General features: G+C 39.7%; 2 protein-coding genes across 2 annotated transcripts; both read left to right on the top strand.

Moving 5' to 3' along the window:
- Positions 1-3,231: 3,231 nt before the first annotated feature.
- On the top strand, positions 3,232-20,121 carry LOC306988795 (uncharacterized protein; the record flags this gene model as incomplete). Its single annotated transcript, XM_079593944.1, has 12 exons — positions 3,232-3,373; positions 11,707-11,796; positions 15,300-15,848; positions 17,258-17,352; positions 17,536-17,577; positions 17,805-18,165; positions 18,269-18,409; positions 18,675-18,839; positions 19,298-19,392; positions 19,576-19,617; positions 19,845-20,016; positions 20,093-20,121. The coding sequence occupies exons 1-12, from the start codon at positions 3,280-3,282 to the stop codon at positions 20,119-20,121; spliced, it is 1,875 nt and encodes a 624-aa protein (XP_079450070.1). The 5' UTR covers positions 3,232-3,279.
- Positions 20,091-23,525, top strand: LOC306988568 (uncharacterized protein). Its single transcript, XM_079593641.1, has 4 exons — positions 20,091-20,205; positions 20,320-20,460; positions 21,923-22,039; positions 23,212-23,525. The coding sequence occupies exons 1-4, from the start codon at positions 20,154-20,156 to the stop codon at positions 23,268-23,270; spliced, it is 369 nt and encodes a 122-aa protein (XP_079449767.1). The 5' UTR covers positions 20,091-20,153; the 3' UTR covers positions 23,271-23,525.
- Positions 23,526-24,016: the final 491 nt, after the last annotated feature.

The following is a 24,016-nucleotide window of genomic DNA, read 5'->3' on the forward strand; positions in this document are numbered from 1 at the left end:
ACGTACAGTTAGTCAGCGTTTTTGAACGGTGCAGTCTCGTCATCGTCTCGTCACAAACACACACACACACACACACACACACACACACACACACACACACACACACACACACAAAGACAAATATGTTTTCAATGTTTTTGGGATATGTTATTGTGAAAACATTTCTTTGTGATCTAATAATACTATATTAATACAGAAGACACCTGAATATTAGTCAAATATTGCATAAATCTATAAATAAATATGTATTATTTTTTTATCAGTGATTATTATATGTCATGAGTTCTCAAGTCTGGTCCTGGAAGTGCACTGTCTTGCAGTTTATGTCCAGACCTGATCAATCTCACTCGCTCTTTTAACCAAAAGAGCTCGATTCGCTTGTTCAGGTGTGCTGGACCAGGGTTGGTGCTAAAGTCTGCAGGACAGTGGTCCTCGAGGGCCAGAGATGATATCCCTGCAATATGTTCTGAACATGATAATTCAGAGATCCAGAATGACTGCTAGATGACTTACAACAGTGGTGTCCAGTCCTGGTCATGGAGGAGTGTAGCTCCAGCCTGTCTGTAGTGTCTGCTGATCCTGAAGACTTGATCAACTGGTGCAGGTCTGCTTAACTGGGGTTGGAGCTCAATTTTGCAATCAGATGGCAATGAATACTGAAAAGAGAGAGGACAAACAGCATTTTTAAGGTTATAAACCCAGTTTACTGACAAATACAGTATTTGTTAAGTGGGTGAGGATCATCTCATTTAAAGATTTTGATACACAAAATATTAACAGATAAGCAAAATGTTTATGAAAATACAGTTATGGTGCAAAGAAACTTTTTGTAAATGATGACAAATCTACAATGCAAAAACTGAGAATGTGTCAGACTGATTCCCACAGAATACTTACAGTATGATCCGATTACACACAAAAGGGAGAAAAAGAAACAAAAATGAATATTTCAGTCAAATATTGCTCTGTATGGACAAACGTTCTGATGAAATGTATACATTCAAGATAAATTATTACATTCATATTTAATGTGAATATTATTTCATGGCCTAAATGTTTTACTTCCATTATATCTTATCATAATTAAGTTAATTAAATATTACAGATGGTTGATTTCATTTCAGTTATCAATTAAAGTTAGAATTATAAAGTCTGTTATTTTTAAGTCGTGTTAATGACCGTTAGCTTTGTAAAATTACAAAGTTTCATCGTAATATAGTTACATAATTAGTTCAAACAATAATAAACGAAATTATAATAACACCAAAAGGTTTAAAACACTTAAAGGCAATGAATTCATGCCGTTTTAAAGTATATATTACCTCGGAGATCACCAAAAAACGGACTGTCGAGCAGCTAGTCGACCGTTAGCTATAACGTTAACCGTTTAATTTAAACAGCAGCAGAGTAACGTTAGCTCTACTGTATAATCAGATAAACAATAAAATTTGTGTAATTTAATACCAATAATTAATTAATTACCATTCTTGACCCGTTTCACTAATTTTGATAGAAAACTGAAATTACTATGGACATTTAAAAAGCTTACCTGTTTGGTGCACAACTGGGCGGTACCGTCGAATCCAGACGCAGCTCCTTCCGGCAGTCTCATTGGTTAGAATTAATCACGTGATGACGCTATCTACTGTACTACTTATAATATCATTTTTATATTATAACTTTTTTCTTTTGCGGTTTCAGAAATATAATATTATATAAAATATATATATATAATTAATCAGTGATGTATTTATTAGTATACAAAATATATAATAATAAATACATCACTGATGAATACCAAAACAAATCAGTCCACCATTTGCTTGTGACAAATAAGTTAATTTTATTTCATAACACTTTCTATGCAGTTCATGCTTATAATGAATTATAGCTCCATCTGTACTTTTTTATGAGCAATATTACTATTCTATCAATATATTTATAAATACTCATTGAGACCTGCATTATAAGAAAAAGTTACATTTATATTTTTATAGTTCCTTATAAGTCACGCATTTGCTCTTTCAATGTGCATGATCCTAATCCATTAAACACTGATTTATAACCTGCATTGCTATTATGTTAATATGTTATTTATGAATGTATTAATATATAAGTGCTGTGGAATTTTTGGGTGTCTAATGGTGTTTAAACTTCTGTAATGTAATGGTCTGTCTGACTTTATCAGTCTGTCTGGGAACAGCTACAAGCAAACAGGTAAAGATAGTACTTGTCTTGCTATCTTGTTGACTGTGTGCAGGTTTAGTTAAGTATGGGATGGACTGTTTAATGAAATAACATTTATGACATTTTACGGGATTGTTAAAATAGTTTGATTAACCCTGAGCTTCTAATCTTAAAACAATGATTTAACTGACCTGTTGTAAGGGTTTGCCCACAGAAAGCCAACTAGATTAGGCCATAGATAGATTTATCTATGGCCTAACCCAGCAAACATGCCAGTGTGGGTGCTCTGTGGGACAGTGTGGGCTAGGGCAAACCCTTTGGGCCATGAAATAAAATTCACATTAAATATGAATGTAATAATTTATCTTGAATGTATACATTTCATCAGAACGTTTGTCCATACAGAGCAATATTTGACTGAAATATTAATTTTTGTTTCTTTTTCTCCCTTTTGTGTGTAATCAGATCATACTGTAAGTATTCTGTGGGAATCACTGTCTGACACATTCTCAGTTTTTGCATTGTAGATTTGTCATCATTTACAAAAAGTTTCTTTGCACCATAACTGTATTTTCATAAACATTTTGATTTACAAACGGTTTGGTGTCTTACAAACGTTATTAACGTGGCTATAATTCTGGATGCTTGAACATGTTGAAATATATAATATTATAATTATTCATAAGTTTGCAGTGTCATAACTACATCTCTGGAAAATTGAGCAAGTTATGGTTATTTGAAAAGTACATGCACCATTAAAACAGTTACGAGCGCGCCCCCTGTGGCAAGATGGCCGCCGTCGACGTCGACCTCCATTGGCCAGCAGCGCGGACGAGACATCTATAGCCTTTATTATATGATATATATGTCCATACCATCCAAATTTAAGCGCGCGGGGAGTTTCCGTTTTCGAGTTATGAGCGAATTTGTACAACATTCGTGCGGTCGCCATTAGCAGCTTCGCGGGTCATCAAGTGACGTCACAGGCGCGCCAGTTCAGCCCGTGACGTCACAGGCGGGGAGCGTCCATACTCTATACTAATTTGTAGAGCAAACACGCAGTTTATAGACACGGTGAAATATAGAATAAACATGGATCAAATGTTATATTGTATTAAACGATCGGCCAGCTTATTGTACAGAAACGCCACCTGCAGCCTGACAGATGGACCGGAGAACACGACAGGTAACTTAACGACATTAATACTAATGTGAAAATCAGAGGTGGACAGTAACAAAGTACCGTTACATTTACATGAGAAGTACACTTTTTGAGTATCTGTACTTTACTTGAGTATTATTTTGTCTGGAAACATTTACTTTAACTTCACTACATACATTTAAAAGACCAATCTTGTACTGTTTACTCCACTACATTTCTGTCAAGGTCCTTGAGTAACGTTAGTAAGGTCAGTCAGTGGGTGATTCGGGTTGGTGTTGGTGGGCAAGACTGCACATTTCGGTATCGATCCGATACCAAGTAAATACAGGGCCAGTATCGTCGATATCGATACCAATAAGTTACTATTTAATTTTAAAAGCAAAATTTTAAAAGCCTGCACTTGAACTTGTAGCACTTTCATGTGCTAGAGCAGTGTGTCATGATTTATGAGGTGAATGCATCATTAATATGCTAAATCTGAGTACGTTTGCATGACTACTAAATATTTTGTGATTTGTGCGCTCAACCCGCCTGTAATTAATCAGTGACTTTTACCAAACTACCATAATTATAGTAAATGTACTATAATAATTATTTGTAATATGCTGATTTGCTGCTCAGGAAACATTTCTTATTATTATCAATGTTGAAAGCAGTTTCATATTTTTTGTGGAAATCATGATACATTTTATGCCGAATTATTTGATGAATAAAGTTGAAAGAACAGCATTTATAAGAAGTACATTTTTTTGTCAACAGTGTAAAACCCTTGAGTGTCACTTTTGATCAATTTAATGCATCGATCATTGTAGAATAAAAATATTAATTTCATTAAAAAAAATCTTACTGACGTCAACATTTCGAACCGTTATGTACACTTTACAGCACAAAGGTTTAACAAAAAAGAAATAAATACTAGTCCCATACATGCATAATTTCAGGAAAGAGAAAACGGGTTGAGATGGAGAAAGTGTTGCTATGAGTAGAGACATTTGTAACCAACACAGAGATATAACTCTAATATTAAAGCTGCAAGCAGCGATGAAAGGGCCCTCGCACCCGTGCCAACCGCCACCCGGTGGCTTTAGGAAGACAGAGCACGGTGGGCATTGTGCATTTAAGTAGGTAAATATAGGAGTATGGCAAAGTCAGTTACAAAAATGTCCTTTATTATGGGGATAATAGCATGCGTTATCACTCAGATAAGTGTTGCTAGCATGTTTTAGCATGTTTCTAGCATGTTTAGAACTCAATGGCATATTAAATATGTCGCTAGCAATGCATCAGTTTAAAACGTGTCACTTCCTGTTGACAGTAGGTGGCGCTATTACTTTAACTTAAAATTGTCATGTAGATGTGTTCAGGGCAGGACTCTTATCAAACGTGTGAAGTTTGGGGCAGATTGGACATTGCCTTCTTGAGTAAAAAAAACATCCTCTTTCATTGCATTAGCATGCTTTAGCACTTAGCTTAGAATTGCTAGCATGTTTTAACAGGTTTCTAACATGTTTAAAACTCAATGGCATATTTAATATGTTGTTAGTACTGCATCACAGTGTTAAACATGTCACTTCCTGTTGCCAGTAGGTGGCGCTATTACTATAACTGAAAAGTGTCATGTAAATGTGTTCAGGGCAGGACTCTTATCAAACGTGTGAAGTTTGGGGCAGATTGGACATTGCCTTCTTGAGTAACAACAACTTCCTGTTTCATTGCATTAGCATGCTTTAGCACTTAGCTAAGAATTGCTAGCATGTTTTAACATGTTTCTAACATGTTTATAACTCAATGGTTTATTTAATATGTTGCTAGTACAACATCACAGTGTTGAACATGTCACTTCCTGTTGCCAGTAGGTGGCGCTATTACTATAACTGAAAAGTGTCATGTAAATGTGTTCAGGGCAGGACTCTTATCAAACGTGTGAAGTTTGGGGCAGATTGGACATTGCCTTCTTGAGTAACAACAACTTCCTGTTTCATTGCATTAGCATGCTTTAGCACTTAGCTAAGAATTGCTAGCATGTTTTAACAGGTTTCTAACATGTTTATAACTCAATGGTTTATTTAATATGTTGCTAGTACAGCATGACAGTGTTAAACATGTCACTTCCTGTTGCCAATAGGTGGCGCTATTACTATAACTGAATATTCTCATGTAAATGTGTTCAGGGCAGAACTCTTATCAAACGTGTGAAGTTTGGGGCAGATTGGGCATTCAATGCCTGAGTTACAGCAAATTCCTATTTAATTGCAGTAATAGCATGCTTTAGCACTTAGCTAATGTTTGCTAGCATGTTTTAGCATGTTTCTAGTATGTTGTTAACATGTTTAGCACTTGCTGGCAATTTTGTATATGTTATTAGGAGTCCAAAACAGTGTTAAACATGTCACTTCCTGTTGCCAGCAGGTGGCGCTATGACTGTAACTGAATTTGAGCATGGTCATGTGTTCAGGACAGAACTCTTATCAAACGTGTGAAGTTTGGGGCAGATTGGACATTGTTTGCCTGAGTTACAGCAACTTCCTGTTTCATGGCGAAACATCAAAATTTGTCAGGCCGCCGAGGACACGCCCTTCGACGAAAACTCTAGATCTTCGCAATTTAACGTCGCAAAGGCCTTAAGATTACACTCACCAAATTTGAAGATGATCAGATTAAAACTGTAGGAGGAGTTCGTTAAAGTACGAGGCCTGAAAATGGCAAAAACTGCACAAAAATCAGAGAGGAAGTTCAAAATGGCTGACTTCCTGTTGTGTTTAAGGCTATGCTCCAAGAGACTTTTTTGTAGGTATTGGGTCATTACATGTATGTACCGAATTTCGTACACGTACGTGAAACGTAGCGGGAGGCGCACTCCGTTGAACCTTTATAGGTGGCGCTATCGAGCCATTTTACCCCGCCCAATTCTGAAACGCATATCAGATGTCAATTTTCGCCAGTTCTGACGCGTGTGCAAATTTTCGTGAGTTTTCGTGCATGTTTAGGCCCTCAAAAATGCGATTAAATGCGGAGAAGAAGAAGAAGAATAATAATAATAAATATATATATATAAATAAATATAGCTGCAAGCAGCGATTACGGGCCCAAGCCGGTGGCACCGCCACCCTGGTGCCTTTAGTTACACTAAAGGCACCGGGCTGGCGCTGCCACCGGCTTGGGCCCTCCATCGCTGCTTGCAGCTATATTTATTTATATATATATATATATATATATATATATATATATATATATATATATATATATATATATATATATATATATATATATATAAAAAGCCGCCACCCCGTTGTCTTTCGGGTTCCTGTGCACGACGGGCAATAACGTAACCCCGCTTTGACTGTCGAGAAGAAGTCTGCTTTAGAGCTTGCATCAGTGTGAGTTAGAGGATGGATACCCGACCCGAGCCCGACGAGACCCGCCGGTACCCGACGGGCCGGGCCGGGTTCGGACAGATATTTAGAAATGATGTTCGGGTTCGGGTCGGGCTCGGTCACATCAGCACGATAAGGCATTGAACATTTTAAATTTAAAACAGCTTATTATGTAGGTAGCCGATGTGCCTGATGCTTTCACTTGATGCAAACGTTCGTTTTTGTGATTAAAATACATGTAAAATATTACCATAACATCCGTCTTCCTGTGTGCGGACATTTGTTTATGTAGCCGTGACAACGAAACGCGTGCATAATGTGCGCGCGCCAGGTGTTAAGAGCGCTTGTTGCTCCGCGCGCTGATGCGCTTGTCCTGTTGACATTTCCGATTGCCTTCCTACAGTTGCTTAATAAAAGCGGGCTTTCCACACAAAAAAACGTACAATTGTCATTAGTATGAGAAAAAAATGGGATTTTAACTGTCGGGCTCGGGTCGGGCTCGAACATAAATATCTTTATGCCTGTCGGGCTCGGGTCGGGTTCGGTTACTGCTCTGTCGGACGCGGGCCGGGCTCGGACTGAAAAATTTGGCCCGATCCGCACTCTAGTGTGAGTCTTTCTGCTCCCCTCCAAACACACACAGAAAAGGGGGGGGGGCTGTCTGTGTGTGTGCCCTCCCTCCCTCCCTCCCCCCACACACACACACACACACACACACACACACACACACACACACACACACACACACACACACACACACACACACACAGAGAATGGCAGGGGGAACTCTGTCAGAGAGAGACAAAACCACATTCAAACCAAAATATCTGACTTCCTGTTGGTCGGAGCTTATGACTGTAAATGAGAAAGTTGTCCGGATCGATAAGCACAATATACAGACCGAGTTTTGTGACTGTAGGTAAAAATAACCCACCCACTTTAGTCAAAAGTATCTTAAAAGTAACACACTTCCTGCTGCCAGTTGGTGGCGCTATAACTTTGACTCACAATAGTCACATCCATGTGATCGCCCTCTTACAACAAACGCACTGCTGAAGTTTCATCCAGATCAATAAATGTATGAAGACGTTATAACACATTGTGTTTTTCTTTTCTCGCCATAACTTCGTTTCCTCGCCACGGCCAAACCGTTCGAGATATCAAAAATCCGTCCGCAATTTAGCGTCCTCAATGTCTTGACTTCATGCTGACCGAGTTTGGTGGCGATAGGATAATTTTTCTTGGAGGAGTATATCAAATTCCAGGGGCTTGCATTTTCATACAGCCCATAATAGCCGACTTCCTGTTGGACTGGCGTAAAACTTAGAGCACGAAAGTTGTTCGGCCCGATTAAATCTATATGTGTACCGAGTTTCATATTATTACATGCAAACGTGTTTGATATATGGACCAAGTTTTTCGGACCACGTTCAAGGGGGCGCTGTTGAGCTCCCCTGCCACGCCCGGGTACCAGCTTCAGCCCGGCCCTGATGGCCGCAGGTTCTGACCTGTGTGCAAAGTTTCAAGAGTTTTCGAGCACGTTAAGGGCCCCAAAAGTGCCCGAGAAGTCCCACACAGCAGAGAAAGGGTTAAAATAAAGCCCCCCCTCCTCTCTCACACACACAGACACTGAGAGAGACTGGCAAAATTCCCATCAAATCACATTCAAACCAAAATATCTGACTTCCTGTTGGTCGGAGCTAATGACTGTCAATTAGAAAGTTGTCCGGCTCGGGGAGATAAATATAAATACCGATTTTTGTTACTGTAGGTAAAACTAATACCCCATTTTTGACTAAAGGTGGCGCTACTGAGCCCCTCCACCGCGCCCGTTTCTGAAACTTCACACATGCCTAGTACCTAATAAATCTGATATGCATGTTGAGTTTCATGCAATTTGAAGCATGTTAAGAGCCTCAAATGCACCCAAAAAGAATATAAAAGTTTAAAGCGTTGCCATGGCGACAGTATTAAAGATATCAATAATCCTTTCACAGGTCTACATCTGCCGTGTGTTTACATTATACAGATGAAGTTTGAAGCAAATCGGGTAAAAATAAGAGGGTGATTTCAAAGCATTTTGAAAGTGACACACTTCCTGCTGCCAGTTGGTGGCGCTATAACTTTGACTCACAATAGTCACATCCATGTGATCGGCCTCTTACAACAAACACACTGCTGAAGTTTCATCAAGATCAGTTAATGTATGAGGATGTTATAACACACTTCCTGTTTCCAATATTCGCCATAAATTTGTTTCCTCGCCACGGCCAAACCGTTCGAGATATCAAAAATCCCCTCGCAATTTAGCATCCTCCATGTCTTGACTTCATGCACACCGAGTTTCGTGGTCATCCGATGAATTCTCTAGGACAAGTGTTTCAAATGCCAGAACATGCGTTTCCATACAGCCCATAATAGCCGACTTCCTGTTGGACTGGCGTAAAACTTAGAGCACGAAAGTTGTTCGGCCCGATGAGATCTATATGTGTATCGAGTTTCATATTATTACATGCAAGCGTGTTTGAGATATGGACATGTTTTTGAATCCCATTCCAGGGGGCGCTGGCGAGCCCCCCTGCCACGCCCGGGTCCCAGCTTCAGTGGGGCCCTGATGGCCGCAGGTTCTGACATTTGTGCAAAGTTTCAAGAGTTTTTGAGCACGTTAAGGCCCCCAAAAGTGCCCAAAAGGTAGTAAAATAATAATAATAATAATAAAGAAGAATAATAATCCGAAGAAAAACAATAGGGCCTTCGCCCTTTCAGGGCTTGGGCCCTAATTAAAGCTGCAAGCAGCGATGAAAGGGCCCTCGCACCCGTGCCACCGCCACCCGGTGGCTTTAGGAAGACAGAGCACGGTGGGCAATGTGCATTTAAGTAGGTAAAAATAGGAGGAGTATGTCAAAGTCAGTTACAAAAATGTCCTTGATTATGGGGATAATAGCATGCGTTATAACTCAGATAAGTGTTGCTAGCATGTTTTAGCATGTTTCTAGCATGTTTAGAACTCAATGGCATATTAAATATGTCGCTAGTAATGCATCACAGTGTAAAACGTGTCACTTCCTGTCGACAGTAGGTGGCGCTATTACTTTAACTTAAAATTGTCATGTAGATGTGTTCAGGGCAGGACTCTTATCAAACGTGTGAAGTTTGGGGCAGATTGGACATTGCCTTCTTCAGTAACACCAACTTCCTGTTTCATTGCATTAGCGTGCTTTAGCACTTAGCTAAGAATTGCTAGCATGTTTTAACATGTTTCTAACATGTATATAACTCAATGGCATATTTAAAATGTTGCTAGTACTGCATCACAGTGTTAAACATGTCACTTCCTGTTGCCAGTAGGTGGCGCTATTACTATAACTGAAAAGTGTCATGTAGATGTGTTCGGGGCAGGACTCTTATCAAACGTGTGAAGTTTGGGGCAGATTGGACATTGCCTTCTTTAGTAACAACAACTTCCTCTTTCATTGCATTAGCATGCTTTAGCACTTAGCTAAGAATTGCTAGCATGTTTTAACAGGTTTCTAACATGTTTATAACTCAATGGCATATTTAATATGTTGCTAGTACAGCATCACAGTGTTAAACATGTCAATTGCTGTTGCCAGTAGGTGGCGCTATTACTATAACTGAATATTCTCATGTAAATGTGTTAAACATGAGAATATTCAACCGTGTGAAGTTTGGGGCCGATTAAACATCCAATGCCAGTTACAGCAAATTCCTATTTAATTGCATTAATAGCATGATTTAGCACCTAGCTAATGTTTGCTAGCATGTTTTAGCATGTTTCTAGTATGTTGTTAACATGTTTAACACTTGCTGGCACTTTTTTGTATGTTATTAGGAGTCCAAAACAGTGTTAAACATGTCACTTCCTGTTGCCAGCAGGTGGCGCTATGACTGTAACTGAATTTGAGCATGGTCATGTGTTCAGGACAGAACGCTTATCAAACGTGTGAAGTTTGGGGCAGATTGGACATTCAATGCCTGAGTTACAGCAAATTCCTATTTAATTGCAGTAATAGCATGCTTTAGCACTTAGCTAATGTTTGCTAGCATGTTTTAGCATGTTTCTAGTATGTTGTTAACATGTTAAGCACTTGCTGGCAATTTTTTATATGTTATTAGGAGTCCAAAACAGTGTTAAACATGTCACTTCCTGTTGCCAGCATGTGGCGCTATGACTGTAACTGAATTTGAGCATGGTCATGTGTTCAGGACAGAACGCTTATCAAACGTGTGAAGTTTGGGGCAGATTGGACATTGTTTGCCTGAGTTACAGCAACTTCCTGTTTCATGGCGAAACATCAAAATTTGTCAGGCCGCCGAGGACACGCCCTTCGACGAAAACTCTAGATCTTCGCAATTTAACGTCGCAAAGGCCTTAAGATTACACTCACCAAATTTGAAGATGATCAGATTAAAACTGTAGGAGGAGTTCGTTAAAGTACGAGGCCTGAAAATGGCAAAAACTGCACAAAAATCAGAGAGGAAGTTCAAAATGGCTGACTTCCTGTTGTGTTTAAGGCTATGCTCCAAGAGACTTTTTTGTAGGTATTGGGTCATTACATGTATGTACCGAATTTCGTACACATACGTGAAACGTAGCGGGAGGCGCACTCCGTTGAACCTTTATAGGTGGCGCTATCGAGCCATTTTACCCCGCCCAATTCTGAAACGCATATCAGATGTCAATTTTCGCCAGTTCTGACGCGTGTGCAAATTTTCGTGAGTTTTCGTGCATGTTTAGGCCCTCAAAAATGCGATCAAATGCGGAAAATAATAATAATAATAATAATAATAATAATAATAAACAGAGCAATTCCAATAGTGTCCTCGCACCATCGGTGCTCGGGCCCTAATAATAATAATAAACAGAGCAATTCCAAGAGGGTCCTCACACCATCGGTGCTCGGGCCCTAATAATCAGCTCAACGTGATCATATTCTCTGATTATTCCTCCTGTGTTTTCAGACTCTTCTCTGTACATCCTTCTGGCTCTTCCGGCTCTGATCATCGCTGGACACTTACTATGGTTTCTCTCTAAGAAGCGTCAGTCTCCAGGTAAAACTCCTTAAATACTTCACATGGAGAAACTCCATTTATGTTATTGTCTATTATTTTAATACTATAATGGTATTGTCCCCTGAGTAGATATACTAAAATGTTTGCTGTGAGGGGTGTACTCACTTTTGTGAGATACTCTGTATATATATATAGATGTTTTAATCAGGCCATAACTCGGGAATCACCAAACCGTAAGAATGATTCCGATTTAATTTAATTTAATGTAAGTGGCGGTTGATAATAATGTAAAGCCCAGGCCTACCTAATGTCCTGCCGGTAACAGTTGCACTGTTGAGGCTCGCTCGAGGAGAAATCGCAGCACACAAAGAAACTCCTGCGGTAAGTGTTTTATTTATAACACATAAGCAACATCACACGATCAAGAGTGCTGTTTTCCTGAATACCATCACGATTGAGAATGTGCCTGACTTTATAACAGTGCAGGTGCAGATGTCTGAATCGGAGAATATCCTCGGTTTGAGCGGTTGGCGTGTGGATGATGTGTTTTTAACAGCGGATTCGAGTGATGTTAGAGTTGATCTGCACATCTCCAGCGCATGAATTGTCAACGCACACTTCCTTTGTTCAATTTGCACGCATGAACATGGGTTGGAGCTCTTAACTTTGAACTTTCAAAGTGCTCTATATTAATGAATTTATCTTTACAATGTTAAAAAAAAACATTTCTTGCCACGGTCCACCAACGCAAATACTGTGGAGAAGACAATATATGACAGCCTTCCAAAATTAAAAATCGAACTATATTACTATTAAAGGGCACCTATTATGACATTTAAAATGTTCCTAATGTTGTTTAGGGAGTCGCCAACAACAGTTTTACATGCATGCAATGACAAAAAACACTTTTGTTGTCATATAATATGCATTTATTTTTACCTGATTTGCTCACCGACTCCCAAATGAATCGTTCAACGACTCACTTTCCAAACCCCTCCTCTGCGCGACGCTAATCTGCGTTGATTGGTCAGATGACCCAGCAGTGTTTACATAGATAATACTTATTGTTTAACACGGAGTACAATGATGCTTTTATCAATTAAATTGTGTTATAATAATGATTATTGTCCACTGCTTTGTAGTTTGTAGTAAAAAACTAAAAATAAGATAAAGAATTTAATGTTATGTTAGCGAGCATAGCCCAGAGTTCATATTGTAAAAGCACAATCAGTCTTTGTTTGCGTTAGCCCGATGCATAAACATAACGTTTTTACAAAAATAAAAAAAATAAAATGTAGTTACGTTACGACGAGGTATTACTCTATTCTTTAAGACAACTCCGAAAACAACGACAAACACTTCACATAGGCTATCTCAATACAATTGTCATTGAAGACCTAGAAGCTAAACGGTGCTTACACAACAAACAACATAATTATTAAGCATGCTACATAAAAGCAACAATTATTAATAACACTTACAGGTTGTGATACGGAAGCTGATGCAAATACACTTAGAAATGAACCTTCCTTCAATATCAACCAAGTCCAAGTTTGAGTGCATTTAAGTTGGTAAAGCAATCGTCTTGAAAATGGCGCGAGCAAAGCACAAGGCTCGGACTATACTTCTGTGGTATAGTTATATATATGAATTGTAGCCAAGTCTTCAAATGCTCCTCCTTGGGCAGATGAAAAAAAAGTTTGCTTTTGAGCCGCACTTCAGAACACAGCGTCTCGTCGCCATGATATTTTCCCTGCTGGCCTTGGAGCGCAATAAGTGGGCGTATCGTATTCAAATAACTTGACAAGTTGACGTCATCTAGTCAGAGAAAAAGCTTCGGTCTTCTAATGATTCATAAAAATGACTCAGAGTCGACTCTTACTTTTGAAAGACAATAACTTTATATACGGTGCACTTTCATATTTCAAACTTTGCAGGATGTTTTTGTTCACTTAGATCTATGTTACACACTACATGAAAGGTACATTTCAAAATTCCATAATAGGTGCCCTTTAAAATATGATCAGTAAATGATCGCCGTTGCACCTCCGCCTTGTCGTGAATTTAAAACTCATGTTGAAGCTCTATGACCCCTTCACAGGTGCAAGATCCTGCACGTGATAGTGGGACAATTGTGGCATCTTTATAATTTAATGCGCCATTTCTCAACCACAATCGGCCCAGCTCCACACAGCCATACTGGGCCAGAGCTGGTCACTTCCGGCGAGCCGCTGCCAGTACACAGCGAGTAAGCCGACACTCAGCCGCGAACGGTGCGTTTCCGCTGGCTAGCTGGGGGGGGGGACACGATTACTGGCGAACTTCTGAAAATCTACATGTATTTACTGTACATAACACTCATCCAAACTGAATCAAGATCGGAATAAAACCACAAGTGTTCGGTTCTTTAAGAATCTCCCCACCGAACGGGGCGTCAGGAGAGGACACGTTGTTATGACTCGTTGTGGTTTTTATTTGTACTGATTAATTTTCCACAGACAGTAGTTTTGTCCACAAATAGCAGGTTATAAACCTGTAGAAATAGAAAAGCTATGGCGTTAACAACAATATTGATAGCCACATAAATATATACCATATATTCTGAATAATATAAAAATATAAATACAAATATATTATAAATACCAATATAGTCAGTATTTCATATAATAAATATTATAATACACTTAGTGTTTAAACTAAATGACTAAAATTACATGCATCTAAACACAGAAATGCAACAATCTCACACACACCAAATGTACATCAATGTCACACATTAAACCAATAGCCCAAAACCACAAAAAGTGTTCTCAGTGCATTGGCCCAAAGTGAAACCAGTGAGTGTAGTTTTAAGTAGCAAAGCGAATAACTACATTACCCATCCAGCACCGCAAACAGGAAGTAACTCGTAACTCGTGTGACAGTGAACCGCTCCAATTTCAAACACTTGCTGGAATATAGCTACGGATACTATCGAGCCGAATGTGACCGCAAACAAGGTTTTATCAGCGTGACAAAGTAACAGTTATCAAGCATGCATACAAACCGCGCACATACACAGCGGCAGCGCAAACAGACAAACAACTTAAACCGAAGCTCAATGGACAGATACAGCAAGCTTACCGGTGGCGCATCTCTCCTGACGAGACAACATGTCAAAACTAGTACTCGCTTCCGCTTATAGCCCGTGCTCAGTCATTACTGGATTTAATACACTGGTTGGGGCTTCAATCAGGTAAGTGAACCTCCCACCTATTATCCGCGTTACATTTCTGATGAACACCTGTGACGTAGTGAACGCGACAACAAGAATTAAACTGAAATGGTCAAATTTATATCAAGCTATAATAAAAGCAGTAGCCTATACCAATTATTGCACTATGCTGCCACTAAACTTAATAAAATAGTGTTTAGTTGGGCTACCAAATGTTTTGACAATCACAATAGCTTACACTTATTGTTTGTGAGTCTCTAGTTATTACCTCTCTGATTCATGTCCGCTTCAGCCTGATGTTTCTGATTTTATTTGAACTTTTCCTTAGGCTTCATGCAGAAAGTAAACATCATGCATGCAACGTTACCTGAGGGAATGGATAGCAGCAGCAGCGACGTCTCCGTGGACTCATATGAGTATTTACCTGAGGGAATGGATAGCAGCAGCAGCGACGTCTTCGTGGACTCATATGAGTATTTACCTGAGGGAATGGATAGCAGCAGCAGCGACGTCTTCGTGGACTCATATGAGTATTTACCTGAGGGAATGGATAGCAGCAGCAGCGACGTCTTCGTGGACTCATATGAGTATTTACCTGAGGGAATGGATAGCAGCAGCAGCGACGTCTTCGTGGACTCATATGAGTATTTACCTGAGGGAATGGATAGCAGCAGTGCTCGACCATCGACCAGCGATCACCAGGTGTTTTCACAGGACCGTCCTCAAACACCCGAACAGGAGCCGACGCCAGCCACTGATGCGCTTGAGACCGAGCCCATGGTGGATTACGCTCGACCATCGACCAGCGCTGCGGTGTTATCTGAGAGTAACCCCAGCAACAGCCCAACAGATGCGCCTGCGCAGAACTACCCGACAGGTAACAAAATCAGTTAACTGATTAAAAATGTCTCCACGATCTGCTTTTGAAGAAATGTTGTAGTGTCGCGCTACAGTCGTGGCAGTTCTGTTACATTCACATCACATGTTAAAGGATAATTCCGGTATTTAACACCTTGAGTCTATATTGTAGTTTGTTTTGGATGAACAAGAGTGGTGGACAACATTTTTTTGACAATGGTTCCTCTCTCGAGTTTTTGACTAAAAAAGAATTGGCCATGGACCCATTTAACATTGGAGTCAATGGGCATGTCTGAAAATGTCATTAAAACAGCCAATAATGTTCGTTTACAAAACTGTTAAACTCACCGAGTGATTAGTGATGTTAGTTGATGTTCCAGAAACAAAAAGTGTTGCGAAATACAGTTTCTGTCGTGTTTTATTCGTCATTTTGTAAAATTCTATTGAATTCTGTTGAAGGACTGAGTGCTCGTTAATATAAATGCGCTACCGGAAACGGAAAGGGGGCTGTTTACATTTGCTCGATGTAGTCTTTTTGCTCGCTTCCGTTTCTCATAAGGCTAGCGAGCAGAGCAACTGTGCTCCGGGAGAGTAAGCCAAATAAACAAACAAAACCTTGAAAATATTGAAAGACGTGACCACTGACCAGTGCAATATGAAGTTGAACTCGACTGTGACCGTGAGTGTCCCGCGAGACATAAACATCGGTTATCGCCATCAAGTGGTCGGGAGTGTGCTAACGCTTCAGATTCAAATATTGAGCGGAAGTTACACGGTTGTGAAGTGTCTGAAAAAAATAGTTCCACTATAGCAAAATAAACGGATTGGAATCATATATTGCGACGATATATTGTTTATAATCATCAACGAACATCACTAACCACTCGATGAGTTGCACAGTTTTGTAAACGAACATTATTGGCTGTTTTAATGACATTTTCGGACATGACCATTGACTCCAATGTTAAATGGGTCCATGGCCAATTCTATTATAGTCAAAAACTTGAGAGAGGAACCATTGTCAAAAAAATGTTGTCCACCACTCTTGTTCATCCAAAACAAACTACAATATAGACTCAAGGTGTCAAATACCGGATTTATCCTTTAAGGCAGAGGCAGAGTTACACTCACAGGACACAAAAGTTCATTATTTGCATGTGATTGAAAGCCTTGCCGGCTGAACATTTCGTTCACACACACCCGAAGCTCACAGGCACTAAAAGCCTGTCAAACAGCGCCTGGATACTGGACTAAGTTATCTTTCTTACATGAACTTCAATGCTAAACCTGCTAATTATTCACATGTGTCAATGTCAGCCTGTTCACTGATTTCATTGGTGATCTCCACAGCGGTTGGTTCCTCGCCTGATCTGCACAGGTGTGTTTAGCCACAAGCAGTTCAGTCTCATGCTGTTGTGTGTTTTTCAGAAACCTCTGACTATGTTTATCAACGGGCAAAGAAACTGGCATCGAAGTCCCATGGCAATGTCTATGAAGCAATTAAAAAATCTGATGGCAAACAAGTATGTTGCTCTTCCTGGATACACCAAACGTTCTGCCTCTTGTTTCCTTCTGTCTTTCCAGTCCTGACATAAACATCAGTGTTTACAGTTTTGATCAAAACATGTTTTAAAAAAGATTATCATGTAAACAATCAAAAATGGATCAGTTCACTTATGCTTGCACATATTTTCTTTATTTTTTAGGTGATCATCAAATTTGTTAAGCCGTGCCAGTTTGATTTCCACGTAAGTTGAAAAGATATTATTCTTCATGAAAATTACTATTAAGAATTATTTATTAAATTCTTATCCGGTGATTGATAATTCTGCATGTAGACCGCATAAGATAAAACTGAAATAGACAATGAAAGCCTTGAAGCATCAGTTGTAAAGTACATGTAGAGTTCGTTGTTTGTTAGTAAGGAGGTTTGAGGTCCGAAGTCAACTCACCTTTTGTCAATCTCTTCTTTTAGATTGGCCGTTCCAAAGCTTTGTGTCGAGAGGGAGCGCTAATGCGGATAATGGAGCACAGCGACCATGTCATGAAGTTATACGACTGGTTTGAAGATCTACCCTGGGAAGATGACAACCTGTTAATTATGGAACATCCAGGTACCCGCATAACCTTGTGGGACTTCATCAAAGGTAAGGGAGGTCGTCTGACTGAAGCAGAAGCAAAAGACATCATGCAGAAACTCATCGCTGCGTTACGGGACTGCAGTGAAAAGGGTGTTTATTATAAAGACATAAGCCTGAAAAAAGTGCTCATCGACCCAGACACCATGCAGATCAAGTTAACCGGCTTTTACGGAGCACTGTCCGTCAGAGAGAGACGTGAGTTTGCTTTTTGAGCACAAGTCACTGATTTATTATGCACAGGATATGGAAATAAGGGCGTTTTAAAGTTATTTTAACACTGAAAACGTATTGCTTACAGAAACACCCGAAGTGAAATCAGAGGCAGAGAGGAGAATTGATGCTTTAATGGCAACAAATGAAGGCTTACACAGAGAGCTGAAGAGGATGGTCGGAGGAAAATGTCTTTGGTTTGGTAGGAAAAATACAGGCTTGTCCAAAGGTGAGACCAAAAACAAGAACGAAATGGAAATAGCATTGCTTGAAAACATATAAAGCTCTTACACAAGTGACAGTAAAGTTACCTTGATGACAAATAAGCGAAGTGTAAAGCACAGCGGATAGACGGTGAAGTTTAGCAATGAATAAATGTTCATGGGCATCCAGATAATGCCATAGTAACAGCAGCAAACATTACCTTACTTACATAAACGACGTATCTCAAAGTCATACAGGACTAATCAGCTCTCTTCTGAAAACCTTTACAGAATACCAGGATCTACTTCTGAAACTTCGTGACAGAGAGTCAGGGATCACCGTACAGAACATTTTAGATCATGACTGGTTTAAGAACACACCAGACACTGCGGTGTTATCACAGGAGCCTCCTCAAACACCCGGACAGGAGCAGACGCCAGTCGAGCCAACAGAACGTGAGTCTCCAGTTATCATGCGGTGCTGTAGTCTAGTTTGTTGTAGCCAGTTGCCCACTGTGTCATATTCGTGTCGTTTTCACTGTGCTGTATGTAAAATTAGCATTGCCTTGTCTTTATTTGAAAAAATATGAGTACCAGTGTGCACGAAATGACTCGATTACTGAGTGTCCTGTTACAGTGTTTACTTCCTTTTTATTCACATATTCATATCTTTTTAAACAATTACTTTATTTGTGAAAAATTCTGTAATAGGATTGCAGATTCAAGAAGTTGCCATTTCAAAGTATAAGGAGGAACATGAACAAATGCAAAACCTGCTAATTATTCACATGTGTCAATGTCAGCCTGTTCACTGATTTCATTGGTAATCTCCACAGCGGTTGGTTCCTCGCCTGATCTGCACAGGTGTGTTTAGCCACAAGCAGTTCAGTCTCATGCTGTTGTGTGTTTTTCAGAAACCTCTGACTATGTTTATCAACGGGCAAAGAAACTGGCATCGAAGTCCCATGGCATTGTCTATGAAGCAATTAAAAAATCTGATGGCAAACAAGTATGTTGCTCTTCCTGGATACACCAAACTTTCTGCCTCTTGTTTCCTTCTTTCTTTCCAGTCCTGACATAAACATCAGTGTTTACAGTTTTGATCAAAACATGTTTTAAAAAAGATTATCATGTAAACAATCAAAAATGGATCAGTTCACTTATGCTTGCACATATTTTCTTTATTTTTTAGGTGATCATCAAATGTGTTAAGCCGTGCCAGTTTGATTTCCACGTAAGTTGAAAAGATATTATTCTTCATGAAAATTACTATTAAGAATTATTTATTAAATTCTTATCCGGTGATTGATAATTCTGCATGTAGACTGCATAAGATAAAACTGAAATAGACAATGAAAGCCTTGAAGCATCAGTTGTAAAGTACATGTAGAGTTCGTTGTTTGTTAGTAAGGAGGTTTGAGGTCCGAAGTCAACTCACCTTTTGTCAATCTCTTCTTTTAGATTGGCCGTTCCAAAGCTTTGTGTCGAGAGGGAGCGCTAATGCGGATAATGGAGCACAGCGACCATGTCATGAAGTTATACGACTGGTTTGAAGATCTACCCTGGGAAGATGACAACCTGTTAATTATGGAACATCCAGGTACCCGCATAACCTTGTGGGACTTCATCAAAGGTAAGGGAGGTCGTCTGACTGAAGCAGAAGCAAAAGACATCATGCAGAAACTCATCGCTGCGTTACGGGACTGCAGTGAAAAGGGTGTTTATTATAAAGACATAAGCCTGAAAAAAGTGCTCATCGACCCAGACACCATGCAGATCAAGTTAACCGGCTTTTACGGAGCACTGTCCGTCAGAGAGAGACGTGAGTTTGCTTTTTGAGCACAAGTCACTCACAAGTCACTGATTTATTATGCACAGGATATGGAAATAAGGGCGTTTTAAAGTTATTTTAACACTGAAAACGTATTGCTTACAGAAACACCCGAAGTGAAATCAGAGGCAGAGAGGAGAATTGACGCTTTAATGGCAACAAATGAAGGCTTACACAGAGAGCTGAAGAGGATGGTCAAAGGACAATGTCTTTGGTTTGGTAGGAAAAATACAGGCTTGTCCAAAGGTGAGACCAAAAACAAGAACGAAATGGAAATAGCGGTCCCACTTTATATTAAGTGGCTTTAAGTACTATGTACTTGCATCGAAATTAACAATTTGATACAATGGACTTATTGTGTACATATAGGGCTGGGCGATATGGCCCAAAAAAAATATCACGATATTTTTTTTTATATCAGTCGATATAGATAATTATCACAATAAATGTCAAATTTTTATTTATTTCAAGTTTAAAGACTGGTTTCTACAGCTTTCACTTAGGAGCAAAAATCTGAGCGTTGTGTTTTTAAACTACTCTTTATTGTCAGAACATATGACAAACACTAGCCAAACAGGTGAACATTTCACAAATCCGAGGTAGAACATTCAAACATTTGTCATTTTTCCTTAACAAAATAAATATATTTATTGGAAAATTAATATTTGACAGTGTGTATTAGCTTGAGTTAGGATGCAGATTTACTATATAAAATTTATGTTCATTAACAAAAACAGTAACATCTGTTAAAAAAAAGTAACAACATTATTTTTATTTGGTAAAATGTAATCTTTAGTTTTATTAAAATTACCCATTGGTCATCCAGCATCATGTATTTAGATCATGATAACCACAGATAAAACCAGGTATAGCCTATACAGCACCTCACTATCATGGCAAAATGTAACTTTATGGTTTCTATAGTATTTGTACGAAAACCAGTAGCCTAGACTAAATACATTATTAAAAAGTGTAATTATATTCCATTAGTCCTTTAATACATTTTCTACATTAATAATATTATACAATTCAATATGTATATCCCACATTTCATGGTGCAGTTAATATTACTAGGCTAACGTTACAGTAAATCCGTGGTAAATGATGGGAATGTGTCGACGGAAAAGCCTTCTCTGTATCGTTGCTCACAGTGTTTCTCCTGTTCGTCAGCGCTGGTTTCATCTGCCTTTAAACTGGTTTAAATCACTGAGACATGTGTGTTCTTCGCTGAATTCAAGCGCTTCTCACTGGATCTCGTGACCGAGACTGATCAGAGTAAACGCGTCTGCTCTAGTGCGCTCGCGCTGCGCTGCCGTTTGGACTTTGAGCCGAGCGATAAACGGTCCGTGTGGCGTGCGGTTCAAATGAGATTCGTTCCGCTTTTGGTGCAAAAACATTATTGAACATTTATCGAACTCTTGATATCGTTTTATCGAGAAAAATTATATCGCGATAATTATCGTTATCGTTTTATCGCCCAGTTTTTCGATGTAAGTACATAGTACTTAAAGCCACTTAATATAAAGTGGGACCGAAATAGCATTTCTTGAAAACATGTAAAGCTCTCAATATGTATGTTCTCTCCAGAGAATGCCATAGTAACAGCAGCAAATGCAGTGTGTTTGACGGTAACATTACCTTACTTACATAAACGACGTATCTCAAAATCAAACAGGACTAATCAGCTCTCTTCTGAAAACCTTTACAGAATACCAGGATCTACTTCTGAAACTTCGTGACAGAGAGTCAGGGATCACCGTACAGAACATTTTAGATCATGACTGGTTTAAGAACACACCAGACACAGATGCAGTCGAGTCAGACGGTGAGTCTCTAGTTATTACCTCTCTGATTCATGTCCGCTTCAGCCTGATCAGTTTCTGATGTTAAATTTGAACTTTTCCTTAAGCTACTCATTAGTGCTGTGTTGAAAAAATCGATTCACCAATTCTAAATCGATTTTCATATTAATTTCTAAAGATCGATCCGTAACTCAGAGGATCGATTTAATAACAGGCCTACATATTCCCCATAAACACACTGAGACACGGCGACCGGCGGCGCTGCTAATGCGGTTTCTCTGAATCCACTTGTTGACAAGAAAGGAGGAATGAATCGTTCACATAGTGCGTTTTTTGCGCGTGCAAATTCGTTTTCCAGGCGCGCCTCTGTTCATGGTTGCATAGCAACGGCAGACGCAAAGGGAAAGCACGCGCTTGTTGAGAGGAGAAAGCGGTGCAAACTCGTGCAAACTGCGCTCTCCATGATGACGAGGAAGTATCATCAAATAATTAATTGATTTCTAGCCCTTGCATTAGCTTTACTACTAGATATATTCATTGAGATGAGAAATAAAAAGCCGCCCTGTACAGCTATGATCAGCTGTTCGGCCGAGCTTTCCATGTTGTTACGGAAAGGCCGCTGGTTTTTGTCACATGACCTGTTGAGATGCATTGAAGTGCTTCTCACTGAATTTGCACGCGCATAAAACGCGATATGTGAACGGCCCCTAAAGTGGTATCGTGTGCGGTTCGTTGTATCTAGTTTAAAAGGCCTTTTAAATATGAACGCAGTTTTGGATTAAATAAAAGGACAGTCAAATAAGTCAAATAAAACACGTTTTATCTCCTGTTTAGTTGGTAACACTACATTAAGACACCATTCATTAACATTAATGCCTTATCTAACATCAATACATTGAGTGAACAATACATTTTTACAACATTAATGTATGTTTGTGAATGTTATTTAATACAAACACTTGATTGTTCATGAACAGTTAAAACTTTTTATTTTAAAAATATAAGATCGGATCAGATCGGATCGAATCGAATCGAATAATGATAATCGATTCAAGATCTTGAGAATCGGAATCGAATCGATTCTTGAAATTTGAATCGATACCCAGCACTACTACTCATACTTAGACACTCTTGAGCAGTTTTAATGATTCTTAGTATTTTAAACAATATTTAATTGTGTTACTGTGGCAAGCAGGACAAGGCCGAGATGAGCACCAGTCTCGATTGTCTCACGGAGGAGCTACGGGAGCATAAAAGCAGGAGCGACGACAGTGAAGAACAGGAGAGGACCAGGCCTGAACATTTGGATGAATGGAGAAGTTGTGATGAAGTGCTAGTTGGAGGAGACTCCACCGCTGGCCGTGGGCCGGAGCCTGATGGGGAGGAGCAGTGAATGAGGAGCTCCTGCCGGCTGCCCGGACCTGGAGGAGCCGTCGCCGTCCCCAGGAGTGTTGAGCCGGCACAGGCGCGCCCGTTCTGTTCGTGACGTCATAGGCGGGGAGAGCGCAGTGTGTGAGAGCAGGTCAGTCCAGCAATCATCAGAGTTCATGCAAACACACAGACTCTATAGACACAGTAGTGAGATAGAGTTTACAAACGCAGTCTCGAGACTCAAACAATAGGCAACATGGAGCTGATGTTGGATTACGCTCAGCCCAGCGGATGCTGTCTGAGGACATTAATACTAACCAAAACTCACATGTGCAGAAATAACAGTGGCACACGATTACTGGGGGGCTTCTCACTCAACTCAAGCTTGGTAACATAAACATAGAAAGTAAACATAACCAGAAATAAGTGAGGCGTACTATATCATTCAAATATTATAAAGTTGTTGTTGTTGTAATCGTGTCCAGGTGCAGGTCCACCATCTGATCTGGATATGGCCGGGATCCGGCGGACTTCAGGAACAGGGGAGAGACTGGTGGACACTTCAGGACTGCGGTGTTGTTGTCGTGTCTGGGCGCTGGTCCTTCATCAGATCTGGATACGGCCTGGAT

The sequence above is a fragment of the Phoxinus phoxinus genome (assembly GCF_949152265.1).
Source record: "Phoxinus phoxinus genome assembly, chromosome: 20".
Taxonomy (NCBI): Eukaryota; Metazoa; Chordata; class Actinopteri; order Cypriniformes; family Leuciscidae; genus Phoxinus; species Phoxinus phoxinus.